This window comes from Urocitellus parryii, chromosome 9 (assembly GCF_045843805.1).
Source record: "Urocitellus parryii isolate mUroPar1 chromosome 9, mUroPar1.hap1, whole genome shotgun sequence".
Taxonomy (NCBI): domain Eukaryota; kingdom Metazoa; phylum Chordata; class Mammalia; order Rodentia; family Sciuridae; genus Urocitellus; species Urocitellus parryii.
In genome coordinates, this window is record NC_135539.1 from 3,238,572 (window position 1) to 3,261,005 (window position 22,434).

The 22,434-nt window shown below is 44.3% G+C and overlaps 1 protein-coding gene across 12 annotated transcripts in view; it reads right to left on the reverse strand.

The window, feature by feature from the left end:
* Rbfox1 (RNA binding fox-1 homolog 1) overlaps positions 1 to 22,434 on the reverse strand; it is a 300,651-nt gene that overhangs the window by 83,795 nt on the left and 194,422 nt on the right. For all 12 annotated transcript variants that reach the window (XM_026385686.2, XM_026385676.2, XM_026385682.2 and 9 more), the window contains exons 4-7: positions 19,000 to 19,053; positions 12,483 to 12,575; positions 10,677 to 10,737; positions 2,504 to 2,557 (exon numbers count right to left, since the gene is read on the reverse strand). In XM_026385686.2, the coding sequence (XP_026241471.1) occupies positions 2,504 to 2,557; positions 10,677 to 10,737; positions 12,483 to 12,575; positions 19,000 to 19,053 (262 nt within the window). The remainder of the gene's footprint in view (positions 1 to 2,503; positions 2,558 to 10,676; positions 10,738 to 12,482; positions 12,576 to 18,999; positions 19,054 to 22,434) is intronic.

Sequence of the window (22,434 nt, forward strand, 5' to 3'; positions counted from 1 at the left end):
CTCCTATAAGGTTCTCCTGACATACCCAATTAACATGCCCTGGGATATGGTGGTAAGGTTTGGAATAATCCAGAATGATTATGTGTCCTCTTTTAAGTATCTGGTTTGGACCCAGAGAGTAGCATGATCACAGGACCCAGACAAGAGAAATTGCAGCTGTTTGTCTCCACCCCCAAAGTTATGAAATCCTCTACCCTGGATGTACAGAACTCCGGGACAATTAAAGCCGGATTTAGAAATGTGGCCTGCTTCTGACCAGTGGTGAATTGCAGGCCAGCAATACAGATGTTTGGTACCTTAGTTTTCTCCTTTACAAACTGTCCTGAGGGCTGTGCATCTTCATCTGTATCACGTACGGAGAACAGCGCCTCTACAGGGGAGGTACCAAGTACTCAGAAAATATCACCCCCTGACACTTGCTCTTTCCCACAGTAGCCCTGCGCTACTCTGAATGTTGCCCAGAGCTCTAGAAGGAGTGTACACCACCAGTTCCTTCCTGAACATGTGCATCCATCGGAACTGTGGCTCCCATCTAAATGTCCCCTTGAACAACACAGACACACACACGGGACCTCAAGGAAATCCCTGGAGTCTTCCTGGTTAAGAGGGCCACGCAGGACAGAAGCTACATTGCATGGGACGCGAAACGCGCACCTTCCTTTATCACAATTCCCATAGCATCACCAGCCCCCACAGGAAGCCCTCCTGCTTCCTGTTCGTGACCCCATCACTTAGGGGAGAGAACCTGTGCACGGAGAACCCGCCAGCTCCCCAGGGCAGCGTCTGCTCTCACACCACTCGGGAGAGGTCACGACTCTACAGGCTTGGACAAGATGTCCTCCTGCAACACCTGCCGAGTCCACGTGCCCCTAAACAGACTGCAGTGCCCCAGATCCCAGGAATTGACTGCCCCCAGAAGGACATTCTGAGAACAAATAGTTAATCCTCTCCTGAATTAAGAAAAGGGTCTTCCAGTCCAATAGTATGTCAGAATCAGCTCTCAGCTCATTTGCCCCCATGCAGAGAGGTGTTGCATTAATGGTTTGTTTTATTTATGAAACGTGTTTAAGGTGCTGAATACTTGGCCAGCACAACTAGGATCTCAATCCCTTTCATCCTAACAAACATCGAAGAGCTGGTTACTACCATTATCCCCATTTGACAGATGAAGCAACTGAGGCACAGAGAGGTTAAGTAACTTTCCAGGACCACACTGCTGGCAAGTGGGGGAGCCAGGCTCTGAGCTTGGCCGTCTGGGTATAGCTTCCGAGCTCCTTGCTGTGCTGTGTGTCCTCTTGGGAGAGATGGGGTCCATGTTGTAACCATGGCCTGTCCCGTGTCCCTCCTCCCTCACAAGGGCCAACACAGCTTCCACTTTACAGTGGCAGACTTAGTCCAGGCTCCTGGTAAAGCTCACCCACAAAGAGCACCTGCAGAAATGGCCAACCTGAAACCCAGGACTCTGCTCTGACACTCCAGAGTTATCCGGTTTTAATTTCTTTTATCAGCGGGACTTTAGTGCAGGGGTAGCTCGGCTTCCTGTGTTCCTTTCTCACCCACTAGGGCTGAGGCTCAGTGTCAGCAGAAGGGCAGAAGTTGGGTGTCCCAAGAAGCAAGAAGGCCAGGGGCATGACTTACCGTCTGAGGTGGCTGAGTGAGGGACCCTAGATCAACTGGGAACCTACTTCTCCTCTCTCAGAAGCAAGAGCCTCATCAAAGAAAGACTCTTTTTGCATTTCCATGTGGCAAATCTACTACTGGGGTCCTAAGTGTTGGGTGTAGACTTGACAATGAACAAGAAGACCCCGGGCAGTAGTGACAGGCCAAGCCACGCACCTCTGGACAGGGAACCTCAGCCCCTGATGCTCAGGGGCAGCCCTCTCCCACCAGGTGGGCGCTGAGCTTCCCAAGAGTGTGGTTTCCCTAGGGAGGGTGGTTGGTGCCAGGGCAGGGAAGGGGTGAGGACAGAGACACACCCTGAAGGCAAAGTAGAGAGAAGTGAAATTGCTAAGGGACATTGGTTAACTGAGAAAGAAAGACAGCATGATCCTTTCCAGTATTCTAAACAGGCCTTCTCTTACATAGGCCCACGGGCTGTCGGGTTATGGGCATAATTAAGCTGACTCTCTGCTTTGCCAGGAAAACGAAAATGCGACCTCAAATGGAAATGAGTAACTAAAAGACACATCCAGGCACATAGAAATGATGGGCATGGACCCCTCTCCCTGTGTTCAAATGCAATTGAACAAAAGCCTCAATGCTTTCTTAGGACGAAACCAAAGTGAAATGTCCCAGGATCAGGGCCCGGTAACCCACACAGTGCACCTTTAATTTTTCAAGGGTTTTAAACACTGTTGGCTTTGCCCCAGGAAATCATTCAGAACTTGTTAGGACAGGGATTCACTGGGTTCAGATTATTTCGCAAAACCCATTATTTACCGGCAGGCAAAGCACATAGAGGAGAGACCAAGGGGGCAGCATGCCAAAGAGAACTCGTTTTTACCTGCATAGAACTCGGGACTGTAGACGGCACCCACAACTGGATTCAATTTCCAGCCTTCAAACAAATAAGCAAAAGCGTTATTACCACCTGGAGTCAACAACTTTCATCACTGCAAAGTAGCCGCAATTCAAATCAGTTGAAGGTTTTTCTGATTTAAAAAAAAAAAAAAACTAAAGAATCTATATTTGGGACATGCATTAAAATATTTGCATTTGAAAACTATACATTGAAACGGATTTATGCCCTTCTTTGATTTTCTGCCAACACAAGTTAATGGGATGGAAACTGCTAGCCAGCTCCAGGTGAACCTTCTGAAAATGATGTGATTAATTTTCTACCATATCAATAACATACTCCGACGATTATCATTCCTAATTATGACCCTGGGACTGGAGGAATTCTGAAGTGCTTTATGAATACTGAAGAAAATGGTACTTTATCCCCTGGAGATTTAGTGTGGAATATATTTTAATGCATCCAGGAGCCATAAAAATTCTTAATCAGCACATGATATCTAAGGTAACTTTCAAACACCCTGTCCATGAGATTAACGGAATCCTGTAATTTTCCAAATGCTTTGGATGGAAAGTTTTCTTTAAAATGAGTCCTGGCCCTTCAGAAATTTTTCTCAAGAAAAGATCAGACAAGAAAATTCACAAGTGGAGACGCAGGTGGACGTGACCCAGGGAACATCTCCTCAGAATGACCATCTCCTCAGAATGACCATCTCCTCAGAATGACCATCTCCTCAGAATGACCATCTTTGGGAGTTGTGGTCTTTCCTATTGGAAAGTCTTCAGGAGTGGGAGACTGTACACTAGAGGACTTCTTTGTTTCTTTTCTTTTTGGTACAAGGGATTGAACCCAAGGGTGCTTAACCACTGAGCCACATCCCCAGCTACTCTTTTATATTTTATTAGAGATAGGGTCTCACTGAGTTGCTTAGGGCCTCACTAAGTTGCAGAGGCTGGATCTGAGTTCTCCATCCTCATGCCTCAGCCTCTCAAGCTGCTGGGATTACAGGCATGCACCACCACACCTGGCTCATTATAGGATTCTTGAAGAACAGAGGAGGCTGAAGTAGTGCTCTGCCTGTGTCCATGAGCAGAAAGTCAAATACCAAAGCTCCTGAGAAAGGGAGATAGATGGTGCCCCTGGGTGTGAAGGAAGACATTTCTGGAAACAAGAACTCTATGGGACTTTCCGGAAAGAAGAGGTCTGACTCTCTACCTGGCCTAAGTGAGGCACCTCCCTGAGCAGCTGAGAGGTGTTCCTGAGATCCATTGAGTAAAACAGAGGCCCCAGGATCTGTCAAGATCCAGAACTTTCTAGAACTTTCTAAGAAATGTGTTGCTTCTAAGAACTTTCAGTTCTAACCTGAAAGAGCTGAATGGTTTGCTTTCTTAGGATAAAGTCTTTCAAAGAGAACTTGGATCACCTGCAAGGTATTAACGGGGACTCCTGGGCTCCCCTTTAGAGGTACAGAAGGGGACAAGAAGTTCTAAGGCTTTTAAAAAGTCTTTACATGTGACACCGTCCTCTTTCACACTCACCATGTTTTGCCTTAAAGAATTCACAGCATGTTTTTAATGAAGGTGCAAAATGACTTCAATTTCCCTCACTGAAATTCCACCACTTCCAAAACAAGAAGAGGGGACATGGGGCTCACACCCACACCTCAAGTTATTTGGAGTCAAGAAAAAGAAATGGAGCAGTGAGTTTGCATTCAAGGTGTAGACATCTTTAATGTCTTCCATCTTCCTAGTACTTCACAGAAGTCTAGAAAGCTGAAATATCTGGAATCACACAAACTGAGTAATTAGTGATTCTTCTCCTTCTCCTGCCCCTATTTCTCCATCTCACACCTGCTTAGGGTCCTACTTTTGGGGCCATGGAGATGAAGCCTGTTCATCCTCAAACTCAAGTTTTGTTTCTTGTATACATCCTCATTAGCTCCCCTACATACGTTTTTTTTTTGGTAGGTAATCCTGGGGCACACTATTAATTTTGATGTCACTGTCAAAGATTGTAAATTATGCCAATGACCTTTTATTATCTTAAAGAAGTGGATTTCTCAGAGATGTCTAAGACTGTCCAGAAATCTCATTATTCTCATCTGCCTTCATCTTCCTTGTTTATTTGGGCCAAAAATCCATCCATCCATCAGTCCATCTACCCATCCATCCATATATCCATCCATCCACCCATCTGTCCATCCATCCATTCATCCCTTTGTCTGTCTATGTATGTATGTATGTATGTATGTATGTATCTATCTATCTATCTATCTAGTAACTGCTTATGTGTCTACCTCTCAACTGTCTTGTCTGCCTGCTGATTTGGCACCTATCTGCCTATCTATCCATCTGTCATGGATTTTTTTATCTGCCTACCTACCTACCTATTATCTCTCTGCCTATCTGTTTGCCAAGTGTACTCAAGGAAAATTTTCCGTCAGTCTAAGACTAATATAAATTAAATCCCATTCTCCCTGGTTAGGTCGTTCACGCCATCTCACATCTGAACCACCAATTGAGAGAGGTGAGTAGTAAGGTCTCCTCTGTGAGAAACCAACTTGGAATGTGTGAGCTACAAAAGGTAATGCCTCTGCTTGGGTGGTCGTGGGAGCATCAGTGCAGATATCACAATTCTTCCTGTCCCTGTCCTTTCCCCTGACTGAGGCTGCTCCCCTCCCACCACAGGGACATCAGGGACTTTTCTCCATGGTAGGACAGGCATGAAGACTCAGCTTCCAATCTCCACAATCCTAAAACCTTGCTCCTTCCCAAGTCAAAGGAGCTGCCCTCATTCCCTGGTCTCCTCCTGTTCATCTCCTGATGAATACTTCTCCCCATTCCCTCCTGGTCCTCACCTGGGATTTGCAATCCACTAGAGAATACTCTGTTGGGCCTAGAAAACTCCTTCCCTTCTTCTCCACCGCCACCATCCCAGACGGGGACACTTCTACCTTTTGCCAGACACGCCCCATAGCAAGCTCACTAGCTGCTCTTCCCTTGTTCTTCCTCCCTCCCTCTCTGGCCCCACTGCAGTGGCCACAGTGATGTGTGAGAAGTTAGTTAGACGTGTCCCTCTGCTGCTCAGAATTCAACAGCTTCTTTCTGGACCCAGGATGAACACAGATTCCTTACTTTGGTCCAGAAGCCCACGCCCTCTGACGTTTGCCTGTTTCTTTTGTACCACTGTCCTCTTCTCTCCAAGCCACAGTGGCACTGGTCATTCCAATCTGAATACAACCACCCAAGACCATTCTGGATTCAGACTTTGCCCCCTGTGCCTGGAGAACTCTACGCAGCTCTTCACAAAGTTGTCTTGGTGCATTAGATCTTTGAATTCTTCCCAGAGTATGCTGCTTTCCCACCTTTCTTAGAAGAGTTTTTCTTTGATTCAATGGCCACTTATATTTTTTGCATGGCTGTTTATCACCACCTGAATTTTCATTTTTCTTCTGTGTTTGTTCTTATTCTCTATAACCATCTCATTAAAATGAATGGTAAAAGTGGGCAGGAACTGCTGTCCATCGTGAATCGCCACCACCTGAAAAGTTTTTCAGGCAAATATTAGGTGCTCCGTAAACATTTCCTTGGTTTCCTTCTGAAAGAGCAGAAGGCACACAGAGCTTTCCCTAATGGACTCATTGCCTTTGGGCTCAGGTTGTTTCCTTCCACCCTCCGCCGACCTACTTCCTGATAGATGCCGTATGTCTAATGAAGGACCTGCTAGCGACTGACTGTCTTCCAGGGAGAGGCAATGAGAATCCAGCCCTTAATATCACCTCTGCTCAGATTTACAGACCTTGTGCAGGCTTATGTAAATGAATGCAAATCATATGCAAATGAACCCATAGTTTCTGCAACTCCTTCTAGTACCTGGAAGAGACCCTTGGGATAACCCTGCTGGAGATGATGAGCCTGCACTGTCAGGGAGACGGGAAAATGATCCCGTTTTAAATTTCCTAGGCAGTTTGTGTACGTCCCCAGGCCTTGCAAATTCAGAGATTTTGATCAAGGACATTAAACTGAACAATGAGGCTTACAACAAAAAAGAGAACAGCTGATAAAGCCCACCACTCCCAGCATCCCAGGGCCTCCCTACAACAAGGCAATGGAGCAGAGCCCTGGCACGTTGGGTCTTGCTCCAAACCAGACACAGGAGTGGTTTAGAGAGAACCCCCTGAGGTTGGGCCTCAGGAGCTGCATCTAAATCAGCAAGCACTTCTCACCCCAAATTTAGCTTGCCATCCTTTTTTAAAGAACAGACCAGAACCCCCAGTGTGGGCTACCCTTAATGGGAATTAACAGGAACCCAAAACACATGTGGCCTTCTCCAGGGCTCTGCTGGGCTGAATATCAAAGAAATCACATTCCAGAAAGTACCCTCAAACCCCCTCCAGGGGTTCAAAACTGCAAAGCGGGGCGGCGGGGGGGGGGGGGCGCTTCCTAAAGGATGCAGCAAAGGTGCCAGAGACTGGCAGCTGAGGGTGCAGGAGACAGAGCCCTGATGTCAAAAGGAAGGGAGGCTAATTGGTAATTGCACATCATTTACAGGAGAGTTTGGGTTTGGTTCACACAACATTTGTTTTGTTTTTTCCTAAATGTGGATTTATGACCAACTTTTAGATTTTATCAAAAAGACATGCTTTCTGGTGCTCTGGAAATGGTGCTAGAGATGGCCACTTTGAGTTCAGAATCCCCCCAGACAGCTCTGTCAGCGAGGAGGGGTCTCTAGACAATGAAAGATAGTTCAACACTGAGCTTCCCAGACCCTCTCTGCCTGTTCATTTTGTCTGCTCAGTCCTTGTTAGTGTCTGGATACTGGATCCTTAAACGGGTGCCTATCAGGAATTAGCATCCACAGTGAAAAAGGAACCAGATGACTACTTAGTATTGAGATTGTTGGGTAATTAAATAAAATTGTACTGCAAATTATTGTGAAAAAAAATCAGGGTGCTTTGCAGACCTAACGATGGATTGAGTGCTTTCTCTCCCATACCTATGACAAATATCTATGACACCGTGACAGGTTCAGGTCCCATGATATGTTCAGTTCCAACTTGAGAAAACTGGTGTGGGTTGAGTTGAAACAACTTGCATCCAGTTCAAAGGCCAGTGAGGAGCACAGCTGACGGAGGAAACAGAGCCCCCCTCTCTCTATGGTCTGGGAGGCGTGGGTTCACTGTTCATCGCTTCTAAAAATCTCTAAGAAAACGAAGCAGTCATGTCTAATGCCCAGGCTCCACCCTCTTCCTGGAAGTCCCTCCATATCCAGATCTTAACTTGATTGGCAGAGCCAGCTCTTGATACCGGTGTACACAGGGCACTCCTTTGTGCAGGTAGGTCTTCTTGGGTGTAGGAGTCGATGGTGTGATTCCCTCTTTGCAGAGCATTCTGACAGGTCCAATTTCCAAGCCTGTATTTCCGTCCACAGCATTCTCTCACATCCATGCCTAAAAGTCCTGGGAACAGAACCTGCACACTCCCTAGCTGTACTGACCACCATCCTCCACAGCAGCACCTCCCAGGAGCGGGTCTCTCACTACACCTGAGGTCAAGTCTTGGCCACCATTGGAAACTCCTCAGGTGCTAAAACTTTGGTTGGATACATGATGGAAAGGATTCGTGGGTGGGATGCGGGCCCTGAGGCCTATATTTCTCCACTTGACGATAACCTGAAACTTGGAGGACCAATAATTTGTAATTCTGTTAAAGCATGATTTCCATGGTTTGTGATAATGGATTATACAGCTAATGAATGAACCTCAGTGATAGCTGTATTTTCTCACTTCAACACGACTTCCTGGATCCTGATTTATCTTTCTTCCCCATACCCGTACCATCTTCTTAGGATTTTAAGGACCCCGTGGTTTCCAAACAGTAATACCACACTGCAATTTATGGGCCATTTTGTTTATAGTGGTGACATTTACGTCATGATCAAAAGAAAAGACTTCATTCATTACTTCTCTCATCTTGCCTCAGTGTTTACTCTAAAATAGAATGAATGATGTCCTTTTTGCAAGTTTTCATTTGGTACCTTTAAAATACTTCTCCTAATGCATACAGAGAATTCTAGAAGGGTTGACTATTTATGAATTGGCTTTGAATTGTGTCCAAAAGTACAACAGGTATGCTTTCCATAGTTATGGATCTGTAACTCTTACTTTGAAATCAATGTGTATATGCATGTATTCACATGGCTTACAGAATAATATTTGGCTTCCTTGTTTCTCACTTGGCACACATGTGCACCTTCGCCAGGCAGGCCCACACACCTGCGCTTCCACGCATGTGCACACAGAGCTGTGACTTCATAACTCAAGAAAATGCACAACAGTCAGGCTTACGTCACCATAGACAATAGGCAAGTTGCAGAGCTACAGTTTTTACCCAAAGAGATGGGGCTCCTGATACATAAATCAGAGGTTCACTTCTCTTCAGTGCTGGGAATTCAAGGTCAGTTGTTGAAATTGTCTACACCATTTAAGGCTCTCTTTTGGATTGTTGAAACCAGGAAAAGTGGTGAGAAGAAAAACAATTCTTGTGGTCTTTCAATTTAAAGCCACATTATATCAAGGGTGGACAATTTAGAAACGGTACCCTTTCTAAATTAAGAACAGACTGACTGTGTCTACATAGCCATGGGCAGAAGGAAGAGGAAGAACGAAAAGTATCAGATGCTAATATTATTGTTTGTGTCCCTTAAACAAATGCAAAAAAGCAAACAATAAAGCATCAGTTTGCAGTGAGATTCTCAATACACCATGTCCATTTTTGTGGAATGTTATGTAACCACCCAAAAGAATTACTTTGGATCTCTATGTATGAATGGAAGAACTCCACGTTGATTTATCAAGGCCCATTAAAAGCAATGCACCATTTATGTCAAAAATGTGTACACAATGCTGTGAATCCTATTAAGCTACATCTACTATACATGTAGCATAAAAACACAACTTAACGCTGAAGGCAAGAACCTGTAACTGCTTCCTCTGAGTGGGACAGAGGAGAACAGGCAGGTAGTAGTTTACTAGTCAAAAGACTTTGGCTCTGTCTTGAATGTTTCCTTCTTTTGAAGTTGTTTTCTTTCTTTAAAGAATGCTGTTTCCATATTTTGTGTATAATTAAAACTTCAGATATTTCATATACTTTTACCTTTGATTGTAATAAAATTATATCATTTTTAAAAACATATAAGCCCAAGAAAAGTATTTTCTTGTCTCACAATTCAATGAAACTTTAGCATTTTGTGAAGTCGATTGGATGAAATCAGACTATCCACATATTTTTCTGTTACTTAAATATTTTTACTTATGGTAGGATCCTTCCTTGCCTTTATCCTGCTCATTTTAATGGGTATAATATTCTATTAAATGCATGCACTTAAATTTACTGTGTTACTTTCTTTTTAGTTTCTAATACAATTAAGAATGTGATTAGCATAACCAATTTCCCCATGTACACCTTAAGAGAGATTATTTTGAGGAGGATTAGAGAATCAAAATGTTCTAACATTTTTAATAAGGTGTCATATCCATGTGGATGGGTTTTGTGAGTTTTGAAGAGCTTTCTTGATAGAAACAGGACTGTGCTGTCCTAAAGGGGTTTGTAATACACTTCTACCTCCTTCCCTGGTGCCAAGTGGCCCTGGGCACATAGAGAGGCAAGGCACGCATGGCCCACTCTCACATTCTGCTGTCCCACTGCAACTCACTCTAAGTCCCCCTCCCAGGCACCCCAGGCGCTGGGCATCTCTGGAGAAGACTCAAAGACAGAACCCCATTGAGTGGCCACACCTCTAGGAATGAGCAGTGATCAACAGGGACATGGGGCTAAAAGGGCAGAAGAGTCAAACCTCCTCCTCCTGCAGTTTAACAGAGTAACAACAAATTACCCAACTAACTCCCGCATAATTGCTGGATCTCCATCCTGTGTGGGAGTCCTATCTAGAGAGGCGGGGAGGAGGGCAGGCACACTTAACCTGAAAACTAGGTTTGCCTTTGCTGTGAAAATTATCCCATTGATTTAGGTGCTGCCTGCTGCCTGCTGCAGGTCAGCCGGAAGGACACAGGGGCCAGGGAGAGGCAAGGGTCCCTGTTAAGTAATGTAACAGTTGTAGAGCTGGAGAGGATTTCTCACAAAAGGCAGGGTCTACTTACCGTTTGTATAGGGGTTCACAGTCTTTTTATTTGTCATGACGCGAGCCGTGGCATTATTTACCTACGCACATAGAAAACTCCAATGAGCGCATATTCCAGGGCCAGCCCTCAGTTCAGTTAGTCGCATGCATTATGACTGTGATTACTTATTAAAAACAGAAAAACAAAACTAAAAAACTAAAATGCATTTTAATTTATAAAAGGCAATATAGGTGCATAACAAAAAATCATACATTTTTATAATTACATTTACTTCATAACCATTTTAACTTACAAATCATTTCAATAAAGCAATGTCATCTCATTTAAAAGTTTAATAAAGAGACAGTAAAAGCAAAATTAAAAGATACGGCATAATTGAAGATTTAAAAGCATGCGTGTACTCCATGGTAACACAGAAACAAGAAATCATTTTTTTCTTAAACATAAAATAAAGTTCATATGAAGGGACATGCAGTGGAGTAGAAAGGGAAGAGACAAGGTACAGGGAACATAAATGTCAAAAAAGGGACAAACAAGTTTAAGCCGTGTGCAACACTTTGGGAGGGAAGGACCCTCTAGAAGCAACATATAGCATTCAACACTTGGAACGAGAGCCTTTGACATCGCAGGAATTAACAAATCATTCAAGCTTTTAAAGTCACAGCTAACAAAAGGATAAAAGAGAGGGTGCATTGTGTAACACAATATGGAGTTAACAATCTGAGTAAGATGTGCACCGGTCATAACTCAATCCAGTCAGAGCCTCCCAGGCTAGCTTAGAACGTACACTCAATTACAGGCGTACCAATATCCAAAAAAATAGAGCATCAAGAAAACTTAATACAACAAGTCAGAAAACTCCACGTGGTAGATAGATATGTATAGAGATATATCAGCACTAAATACGTGAAACGGCAGATGGACTTCACCACTTACCATTCAGCACCATCGCCAGCATGGTTTGTATACAGTTACCATGGTTACTGAGAGTTTGGTGAGGGGCCTAAGCGTTACCGTCGAGGGGGGAAATGAAAGGCAAAATATGCAACATCTTACTCCAAAGACTACAGCATTTTTAATTGGTATTTTTTTTCTTTTTTTTTAAAGTTTTAACAAATATGACCCTGTGGCTACATGGAGGGGGATCCCAGTGGCACAAATAACAGACTCGGAGCATTCGAATTTTGGTACTTGGATTTTCAAAGAACAGGGGGCCAGATATTGAGCAAGAAGTCCTTTTTGGTTATTTAATTTACAATCAAAAGAATGCCAAAAAAAAATCCAATTGACTTCTTAAAAAAAAAATGAAAGGTTCACTGACAAAGTCCTCTCATTTTTTTTTTTTTACATGAATCTTTAGAATGGCAACTGCTTTCACAATTTGGTTAAATTTGCGAACCACTGAGGATCCCTCTTCAACCCTGAAGTGGAAAGAAAAAGAAAACTCTCCTGCCTTTGATTTGATCTGCAATACTGTCTTCTCTTTGGAATCTACTGCACCCATTGTTCATAAAACATGGAAAATAAAATTAAAAAAGAAAAAATAAAAAAAAACCTTTCCGATTAACCTTTCTTTTGTCTCACTTTTGCCATCCACCTTTCAGCAGTAATAAGATTAACACGATAAAGTAAAAATCAACAACAACAAAAAAAGTAAGGCCAGTTTTCCTTTTTATATATAGATAGATTTATATATATATATATAAACGATGAGAAGGGAGTGGGGTCACATACAAGACGCCAAAGATGCATCCGGAACAACAAATGAGCGTGAAGCAGACATTGATAAAAAAAGATGAAAAGGAAAATATTTTGAACATGCACCTCGATTTTACGGCCCTCTACCACGGTGCCGTGTAATTTCTCCCTCGCCCTGTCCGCATCGGCACTATTTTCGAAAGTTACGAAACCAAATCCCTGCATGCAGGAGGGAGAAGGGAAAACAACATGCATATTATTATTTCCATCAACGACCACTTCGTCACGTTCTCTCGCTTTAATTTCTACTCCTCGTCCTGACTTCAGTTCTGTAACATGCAAATTAGAGAAATTATAAGAGTACTAAGATGTGCAATTATTAAGCGACCAATGTGAACAAGATTGTTTTGTCTGTCACCGGTTAGCTGTACCCACCCCACCCACCCCCCAGGAAGAATTCCAAGAACGATTCCAAAAAAATACCCTTCTGAACGGCACTACAGAAGAAAGGAAACATAACGGAAAGAAAATGAGATCAAAATAAAGTTACGGTGTCTTCACAGAGAATAAAATGAGATAACGAGAAAAGAAAGAAAAGGGGACCACTTTCTGGACATGCAAATTAAAAATAAAATAATAAAGTAAAACGTGTGCACAGAATTCAACAGTGAATGCCAAAATCCTCCATCATTGCCTACGGAGTCATGCGGTGTGGTTTTAAAACACCTCTTCCTCATGCAACCTTAGGGTTATTTGAATTTGTCAATTCTACAGCCTTTACTTCTCAAAAAAAAAAAAATTTCAAAGCCTAAAAAAAAGGAAAGACCTTTTTTTTTTTTAAATATAGATAATAATAAATCTTAAACTCTTGGAGCGAATAAACAAAAATAATCACATGAAATGAATAGAAAGAAACTTCTGTTGATCAATAATGCAAATAATTCAAGGAATGGCTTATATTCATACCTCCCCTGCCCCCCGAATAACATCCATGCTTTTGAACCGAACAAATTTTCACATGACTTTGTTAACTCAAAAGGGAAAATGTGTATATGTATAGTCAAGTTCAAAGACGCTATGCTGGTATTCATCTGTCATAGCAACAGGTGGCATCTTAAGAAGCTCCATGGACAAAATGTGACTTAGAGTAACACTCTGAGCTCCTCCCCTTTCCCTGATGTAGGACAAATATACCCTTGGCTTCACCACAGGTACATATCGCTTCTAATATTTCAGCCTCAAAAACCAACCCCACTAAACTTCATCCTGTCAAAATCCATCTTTTGTCTCCACCTCACACTGTTCCTAAGAAGAGTACAGAAAATAGGACATATTATTTTTTTAAACCCCTAAACACATTTGTACATCTTGTTCAAAAATATGTACACCAACCTTTTGAACAATTCCAGTGTAAATTTGCCCAGCTCTTTGGGTTTTCAGTGTCAAGCGAGGGAAATAATGGGTTCTGTTGGGATTCTATTTGAGCTGGGTAAACCTTACGTCAAGGTAAGTAAATGTTTGCTCTAACTGCTTAGGTGAGGCGGTACGATGTTCGGTTTTACTGATAAAATGTGCAGTAATGACCAATAGGTAAGGAGCTATGATCGATTGACATCAGCTCCTGATTCCACGGGAATCTACTGTGACCCACAAATATAAGGCTGTTATACATAGGCTGCCTGCCCATGGGCCGGTCAGAGACGAATTTCTGCCGGTAAGTTTGGACTCACCCACTGAAGACAGGAGCTGCGGATGTGTTCAAGAAAGGGTCGACTGGTGGTCACTCGTCAGGATTTCACATTTAAAGAAAAATTAAGCTTCTTTACTTGGGGAGATTGGATGGAATAACTTTTACCATCCTTCCCAGAGTAAAGGTTTATGATCGGAAGAAGCCTGGATTACGTGGTCAATGTAAGATTACATGTTCCACAAAAGAAGGATTCTGCCTAGTTTTGTATACTTCCAAACTGGGTGCAAAAAAAAAAAAAAATCACTTGCTAATTAAATAGTTTTGAAAAAAATAGTTCTGCAAAAGGAAAGAGACAAATTTTTCCTCCTCTCTCTCTGTTCTACCTCTTGGCCAGTGGGTCCTAAACCTAGTTGAACATCAGAAGGAATAGGAAAGATTGGGCCCTGTGTCCTGTCTACCGGATCAGAATCCCAGAGTGGAGCCCAGAGAGCTGTTTGCCTAAACTGCTGCCTGTGTGACTCAGAGTGAGATAGCCATGACTCTTGTCACCCCACGTGCCATCACAAGAAGGACTTGGTTCTCTGTAATCAGTAGAATTTTGACAGAGTAATCTGTGGGGCAGCCTGAGTTTATAACTTCTCATCTGGGGCTTACATGTAGGGGTACCTTGAAGATTGCAATGTCCAAGGGTAGGCCACATCCTTTTTCTCTGTGGGACCAGCCACCTCTGATATCGTGGTGGGGAGGAGTAGCTTAGGTGAGCTGAACTCTGGGCACCCCTGCCCTGCATTATCCTGAAGGCTCTCGTGTCTCACTGTGAATCCTGCTGGCCTGAAATCAGCATGCTGTGTATCAAGGAGAGGTGAAGGGAGAGCTAGAAGCATCTTTGGGATCCTCAGGAAAGTGCCTACACTACAAGGGGAAACCCTAAACCTGTCCCCTCACTATCAGCTACTGAGAGGATTCCTTGAGATTTGCCAAGATTGGGTTTGAAACACAGCTAGCCCCAGAAATAGTCCTGCCAATACCAAAGAGGCTTTCCTAACCTCTTCCTTGGAAATTTCCATCTCCTGCTCAGGCCAGAGTGGCACGGCCTTCCCCGGTCCCAGGTCATCAAGTTCCCACCTGGGAGCTGCACTGGGACCAGAGAGTGGCCTGCAGCCCTCCCTACCACCAAGGACACTCTCTCCGGAGCCCAGGTGGCTTGGACGGCCGCTGTCGTGGTTGGTGCCTTTGACCTGCCTCGCAGTCAGAACTGCATCTCAAGAAATCAGCCACCTGCAGTTCTTGAAAAAGATCACCACGTTTTTTTCTGTCTTGGCTTGGGGAGTGCAGGGACCACAGGAGCCGTGGCAGAGGAACCCCTTAAAGAGGAAGAGTGCAAGAAGAGGGCCACCCAGAAGGTGGCCGCTGCCCTTCATCTGAGAGGGAGCCTCCCAGGGTCAACTGTGACGGGGGCTGGGGTGGAGAGAGGACTCAGTGCTTCTTGCAGAGAAGACATCTGTGCCCCCCTTTGATGGGTGGGCATGATCAACAGGCCAGATGACAGTGGCCCCCAGATGGGCGGCCAGGCCAGCATGACTGGCTTATTTTAAAGCCTTTCTGTGGATCATCAATTCTGACCTTCCTCTACTGCAGTCACCTAGCCTTTTTGACCTCTGGAGCTTTAGGTGACACCTTCCTTGTTTGTATTTATGTAAACGCCCATTCTATATCTTAGATAAAGGTCCTGAGCCGCCCTGGATGGGTGAATGGGATGATGTTTCCGTCTGTATGAGTCATCAAGGCCTTTAGTCTCTGGTGCAGGGAAATGGTATTTCTGAGAGGAGAGGTGGGGGAGGGTTTGAGTTTCTTTCCTGGTACGAGCACCATCCTGTCTACCCCTCCTGCCTTCTCCTCTCTGGCAAATGTCCACTCATTCCCCACTCTTGGCTCACAAGTCCCTTCTTTCCAGTAGCTTCCCAATCTCTAACAACACCGGTCTGCCTGTCTGGATCTCAACTGCCTCTCCCGTCAGCCAGGGACACGGCACACTTAATGGCCGTGGCTTGTCTTCACGGCCTGTCTCTCCCTGTGCCCAGGAACACCTCTGAGGACAGGAAGCACTACTGTCTTGCCCTGTGTCCAATACCCGCATCTGCACGGAGTCAAAGAGCAGACTGCGGATTTCCTAGGTCTGCCATTAAACCTGGCTGTATTCCCCCCAAACCATGCAGAGATAAACAAAATGATTTAATCTTCTAAAAGGAAAAAGGAGTGGGTTTCTCAACCCTAAATGCTATCCAACTCTGGTTCTCAAAGCCCAGTGGTGTTTTGTACCTGTGGTTTTTCTGTATACTTGGTATCTGTGTTTTCCTAAATGACTTAGGCTGCATGTTCCCAGAATATTCCAGAGGCTGCAGTGTATGCACAGGTGCCCATGCCCACGCACACACAGGCACAGAGCCGTCCGTCCTTGCTGGCACTAAGTGGCCTGCCTCAGGGACGGCACCACAGAGAATGAGTGGCCACAAGCGGAGTCCTGGCCCAAGAGGGCCCGATGCCTCCCGACTGTCTCTCCTGCACTGAGTGATAGAAACAAGGTCATCACACAGTTCCGTTTTCTGAACCACTAAAATGAAAATGCTCCTCTAAAGAAGGCCCTTTCCCATGAAAGATAATGTCGATGTGACAAATATCCCTGTGGGAGCCCCTGCCCCCATTTAGCAGCTCCCAGTTGGACTGTCTCAGTGACATTCCAGCTGCACCTGACCAATCCTCTCCCACCCCTGCAAGGCCAGCTCCTGAGAAGGAGCTACCCACTGAGAGAAGGAGGTTATTTTGGATGCTTCCAAATGCAAAAGAAAAATTGGGGAAAAAAAAAAAGCCTAATAAAGACAGGTTTGGGATGTGGCAAACTTAAATGGTCTTTTTCCCAAAGCCCCCAGAGACAGGCTAATCATGGGAATGACGAAAAGAAGCTCAAAAATAGCACTACCATTGTACTTTCAAAATAGCAAACCATATTCTTCTAATGTCCCCAAACAGCTCTGGAAAAGAATTCAATAGCTTTCTTCAACTGGCAAAAGTTTCAAAACAAAATATGAATTCAATAGAAAAGTTTTACAAAAAAGCAAGTTAACAACAAAAAAAAAAAACTTTCAACATAGGGGCGCGATAGGTCGACTCAGGGTTAGAACCTGCAGGCCAACATCGGGGCATCTTCCAAGACCCCCCCCAAGAACACATCAGGCCAGTATGAAGAGCATCAGGCCTGAATTTTGCTTTGTAGATGAGGAAGGAGTCCCTCTGGGTCATGATTTTCATACAAGATGCAGGAGGGTTAACTTCTCCCTCACTCCCAGCTAAGAGGCCAAACTAAACTGACCTGTGAGGAGAATGACCAAAAAACACCTGAAGTTAGAGAAGAAAGACAAAGTCCCTGAATGATCAAAACCTTGGAGCAGAATGGATTGATGTTTTTTTTTGTTTGTTTGTTTGTTTGTTTTTTGTTAATTCATCTGGCAGATCATCGTATCATCTTGTCCATGGCACAGAGAATGCTGGAATTTTCTTTCCTCCATTTGATCAATATTGTCCTATTCATTTAATATCTAATCTACTTAGGAGGGAGGAGGGTACAGATGGTCCAATCCTTGCCTCATTATGGACCCAGGACAGCGGCTCTGTGGCCTGAGACACACTGGATAAAACCAGCACTGATGTGACCCTCCTGGACCCTAAATTGTCCTACATTGCCTGAGAAAGGAAAGTCAGGGGGCCCAACTAGCATTTCTGTACCTGGTGAGCAGTTTCTCTCAACATCCAGTTTCATAGGAGAGGGAAACTTAAAATTCCCACGGCCCTGGGGCTGGCAGCTAGCCAACATAGCACAGCTGTTAAAGGCTGGCTCTCTGGTCACTGCAGCCAACATCCCTGTCCTTTTCTGATGTCACTCCCTGTTTCTCCCCAGTGTCTGTAGCTAGGCCTATGCCTTGTCTCCTCCAGGGAGATTTGGACGGGGATCTTGAATTTTCTGTGGTAGCTGTAAGAAGGGGATATTTTAGGGTCAATAGAAGCAGGATCAAGATTGGCCAAAGAGATGTTCTACATTCAGGTGAAGCTGTGACCCGGGTTCAAAATAGAAAGCCACTGTGCTTGTCCCTGGCAAGACAGATCTGGAAGGTTTGTTACAATGCTGATGGCTGGGCTCCAATTTCAGAGTTTCTGATTCGGTAGCTCCTGGCTCGAGCCTAAGAATCTGCATTGCTGACGAATATCCAGGTGATGCTAATGCTCCTGGTTTGGGACCACACTTAGCCACTGAGAGAGAGCATGCCTTGAAAGAGTTCTGCTTTTTCCTTCTTCCAACATATCTCTCTTTTGAAAAAGTGCTGGAACCTCTTTATACAAGCCCCTGACTTGTGCTAACACATTAGCTCCGGGGGAAAAAAAAAGTCTATTAAAAAATTGGGTTTCCTAAACAAAAGCAATCTCAAAGCAATGGTACATTGCATCACGCTAATGAATAAAATTATATTCAAAAGGTTGGTGTATATGAGATTTCCTCCCTTACGACCCAGGAAAATAACTGCACTTTATTAATACAGAATAATCACAATATTTACCTGCTTGTGAGACTATCAACTCACTTTTTAATATAAAGAACATAATTATCACTGAAAAACAAAAATGTAGCAACAGCATTATTTTTTTAAGCATGGGTAATTTTCCTCTGGAAACTTGAGATATGTATATATAGAAAACAGCAATTTTAAATTACCCCCTACACGTTTTTAAACTGACCCCAATGGATTTCCCACCACTTTGGAAATGGGCAGGGGTCTCTCAAGAAATTCCCATTGACGTGTATTTCCACAATATTGGGATTAAAACAGTGCAGTTGTTTCCCCTTATTCAGAGCAAACATGTTATAATAAACTAAACAATTCTAACATGAATTAAGTTGCTTACCTTTGAGCCGCGCTCATTAAAAATAATTTCAACATCTAAGATTTTACCAAATTGCTGTAAAGAAATAGAAATATTTTATAAGCAAAGAGAGAAATGGACTAAATTGTATGATGCACACTGGTAATTGTTCCCCAAATCAGATTTTTCTTCCCTCATTTAATATCAAGGATATACATTTTACATTTTCTACTAGTAAATAATACATTTTAAACATGAAAAAAAAAACAAACACATGCACACATAGCATCTCTTGAGTGGCCCTTCGCTACCAGGTGAGGTGTCCCATCAGGGACTGGTACAAAATATTAATTGGAAGGTTAATTCTGCGTTCCTTTCTTCATGTGCACGAGAGCTTTCCCAGGCACTGAGCAGCAGAGGTTTAAAATGGTGAAGTCCAGATAATGACCCTCCCAGACGATTCCACTAGCCTCTCAGAGACACAGGCTGGATGCTGTGGGATTCTGATAATTAAATGTCCAGCTACAGTAGGATGGTGAGGGCGTGGGCTCTGAGCTCACATCAAAGCTAAGAACAGCCAGACCATGTGAGGCAAGTCAACTATAGACGCGGAAGCGAGTCCACCATCCAGGTACCCAGCCTCACCAAGACATCCACCCAACCGTGATGGCCCAGGCTGAAGTGTGACCTCCCTCCCTAGGGGACAGTCATATGGCTAAAGAAATCAGCTTTAGACCAGTAACACAACCAGGCTTTAGGAAAAGTCTGCAAGAAAGTTTCTGATTAAAAATAAATTGGCAAGCCAGGGTGAAGGCCCACGCCTCTAATCCCATTGGCTCGGGAGGCTGGGGCAGGAGGATCACAAGTTCAAAACCAGCCTCAGCAACTCAGGGAAGCCCTAAGCAACTCAGCGAGACTCTGTCTCAAAAATAAATAAACAAAATGAAAAAATGAAACCAATGAATTGGACAGCCAGATAAAATACAGACACCCTGTCCAACTTAAATTTCAGAATTTCTAGGATAAGTATGTTCCATCAAATATTTAGGACATACTTATGCTTAATATGTGTTATTTGCCTAGAATTCAAATTCAACGATTATGTTTTTTTGTCTGTTTTGGTTTTTACCTGTGAAATCTGGAACTGCTTGTGAGAAGTGTGTACCTAGTAACTTGTTTCTCACTTGGAAAGAGGATGTGGGCTCTGAGGATGGAGCCACCTGATGACCCCAAGTCCCTTCCCTGAATTTGGAGTCAGGGTTCTGGTACCCTGTGAAGTGGGGCTCCCCTTTCTTGGGTCCAGCCCACACCGCATAATGCAGGTGGATGGGGTGATGTCCAATGACGCTTCATCGTGGAGTGGAACAAATGCCCGTCTTAGTGACGAGAACAAAGAAACAGAGGAACATAAAGAAATATCTCTCCTCTATCTTTCTTTAATTTTGTGCTTGCCTGTCATTCATTCCATTTGCTTGTGCATTTGAGATTTAATGGCACCTCTCTTGCCCTAGGACAGTATTTCGTCTTTCTCCCGTGGGTGGACAGTTAAGCGTGCCTCTTACAGCAGAGGGCAGAGGACTGGGTGGGGTTAGGGACCAGCAGTGTGGACAGGGGGCACAGAGTGAACACAGAGAGCCAGGGACAGCTCGCCTGACCCATGGGCCTCACTTGGAGAGCATCAGGAGACCCAGAGAGCAAAGGTCAAGGGGAGCCTTCTGACACCCAGGAAAGACCCCTCGGAACGCCCAGGGGCTATCCTTTAGAGCACACAAGGAAGTCTGCCTCCCTCGGACAGACAGAAAACACACACACACAGGCCTGGAGCCGGTAGGCAGCTCTAGACCTCTAGATGAAAATTATTTTGGCTATGGAATAGAGTAACTCGGGGCTTGTCATTCTATGCCTAGAAACTTATCCTACCCAGGCCGGGACCACCGCCTTCTCCTTCCTGAGCACAAGTCGTTCTTCATCTTGGAGACAAGGGAATGGACAGGGAGTAACTAAGAGAGAAGGACATGCAGGACGTACCACTGGTGGGGACCGCAGACTGCCCTCCAAGAAGCAGGCAGCAAACTCACCCTGTGATTTGTGCACAAAGGTTCTTTGGGTCAAAGAAATATTCTTTTCTTTTCTTTCTTTCTTTCTTTCTTTCTTTTTTTTTATTAGCATCTTCACTGCCAAGTTTTGGTCAGAGAAAAAACATGCAAAAAAGAAGAGAAGAAAATCTCCCAGCTCAGGAAAGGAAGGACCAGGCGTGGAAAGGTAAAGGGAGTCTTCACGGTGAAGAGCCCTCCAGCTTCATGAGGTCTGAGGACCAGGGATTCCGACACAGGGGCCTCAGCATTCGGTCCCCACAGAGACGAGGTATGCATTTCAGGCCTGAGAGCTTTGCAGCACACAGATTTAAGCAAAGGGAAGCCTGAGAAGGATTTCTTCCACCACCAGGAAGCAAATGTACTGGGGAGCCCTCTGTAAGCAGTGGACACAAAAAAAACCTCCTTTGAAATAAGATCTGCTCCTGGAGGGAACCGATCACAAAGCAATCTCAGCAGAGGTTGCTCCCTAAATGAAACCATGACACCCTGTGTCCTGCAAAGATCTCAGAGGTTCCCTCCTTTGGCAGTTGCCACGGGGTTGATGGTTCTCCAAGCCAGAGAAACGAGCCGGAAGAAGAATGCTAATGCAAGCCCCATTTCTAAGACAGTTGTGTGCTATATTTATAGTATCAACAGTTTAATTGGGAAGTTTGGTGCTAATGATGTAAACACAGCTGGCACATTTTCAATTTCAACAGACACGACTCATCCCAGCCCTAACTAGTGTGCGTCTGCTCAACCGCGGTGTGCAGCAGTCGCGTTCAATAAAGTCTCCAATCCACGCGCAGTCCCGGTTGCTGTTTCAAGAGCAAAATCCGGAAGCTTAGCCGCACGCACTTGGGCAAACATGTACCAAGCACTTTTAGACATCCTCAGATCAAATACTATTTCTCTGAAAAACTGCAAAGGATGTGCAATGGATACAGCATAAAACACGAAGGTAAAGGTTAGTTCAAAGCGTGGGCAGACAGCCTAAGAGAGCACGGACTTCCCGGTTCCCCTAAGGTCTGTGCAGAAGCAGGGGGTTCCTTGCCAGGTCCCCCAAAATGACTTCACTCCTCATGACACCACGGTAGATGGAACTTTGCATTTTCACTGCAGGTATGAGGAAGCCCGTCCGTTATATTCATCAAGTGTGATCATGAAAGCATCTCTCACACATGTTGACAAATCGTACATCTGTTTATCAGTGACATTAAAGAGAAACTTGAGTGGATCCTTCTCTTTCCCAGAGGGTCGGCATCTTGATAACAAAAGCAAGGCTGTGACATCCATGAGACTACTTTGCAAACTGGAGATCCAGAGTCATCGAGCAACTGTCTCTGCAAACAACCTTATGATGGTGTGAGCTGTTGCAGTATTCTGCTGTGCCGTGCCCCCT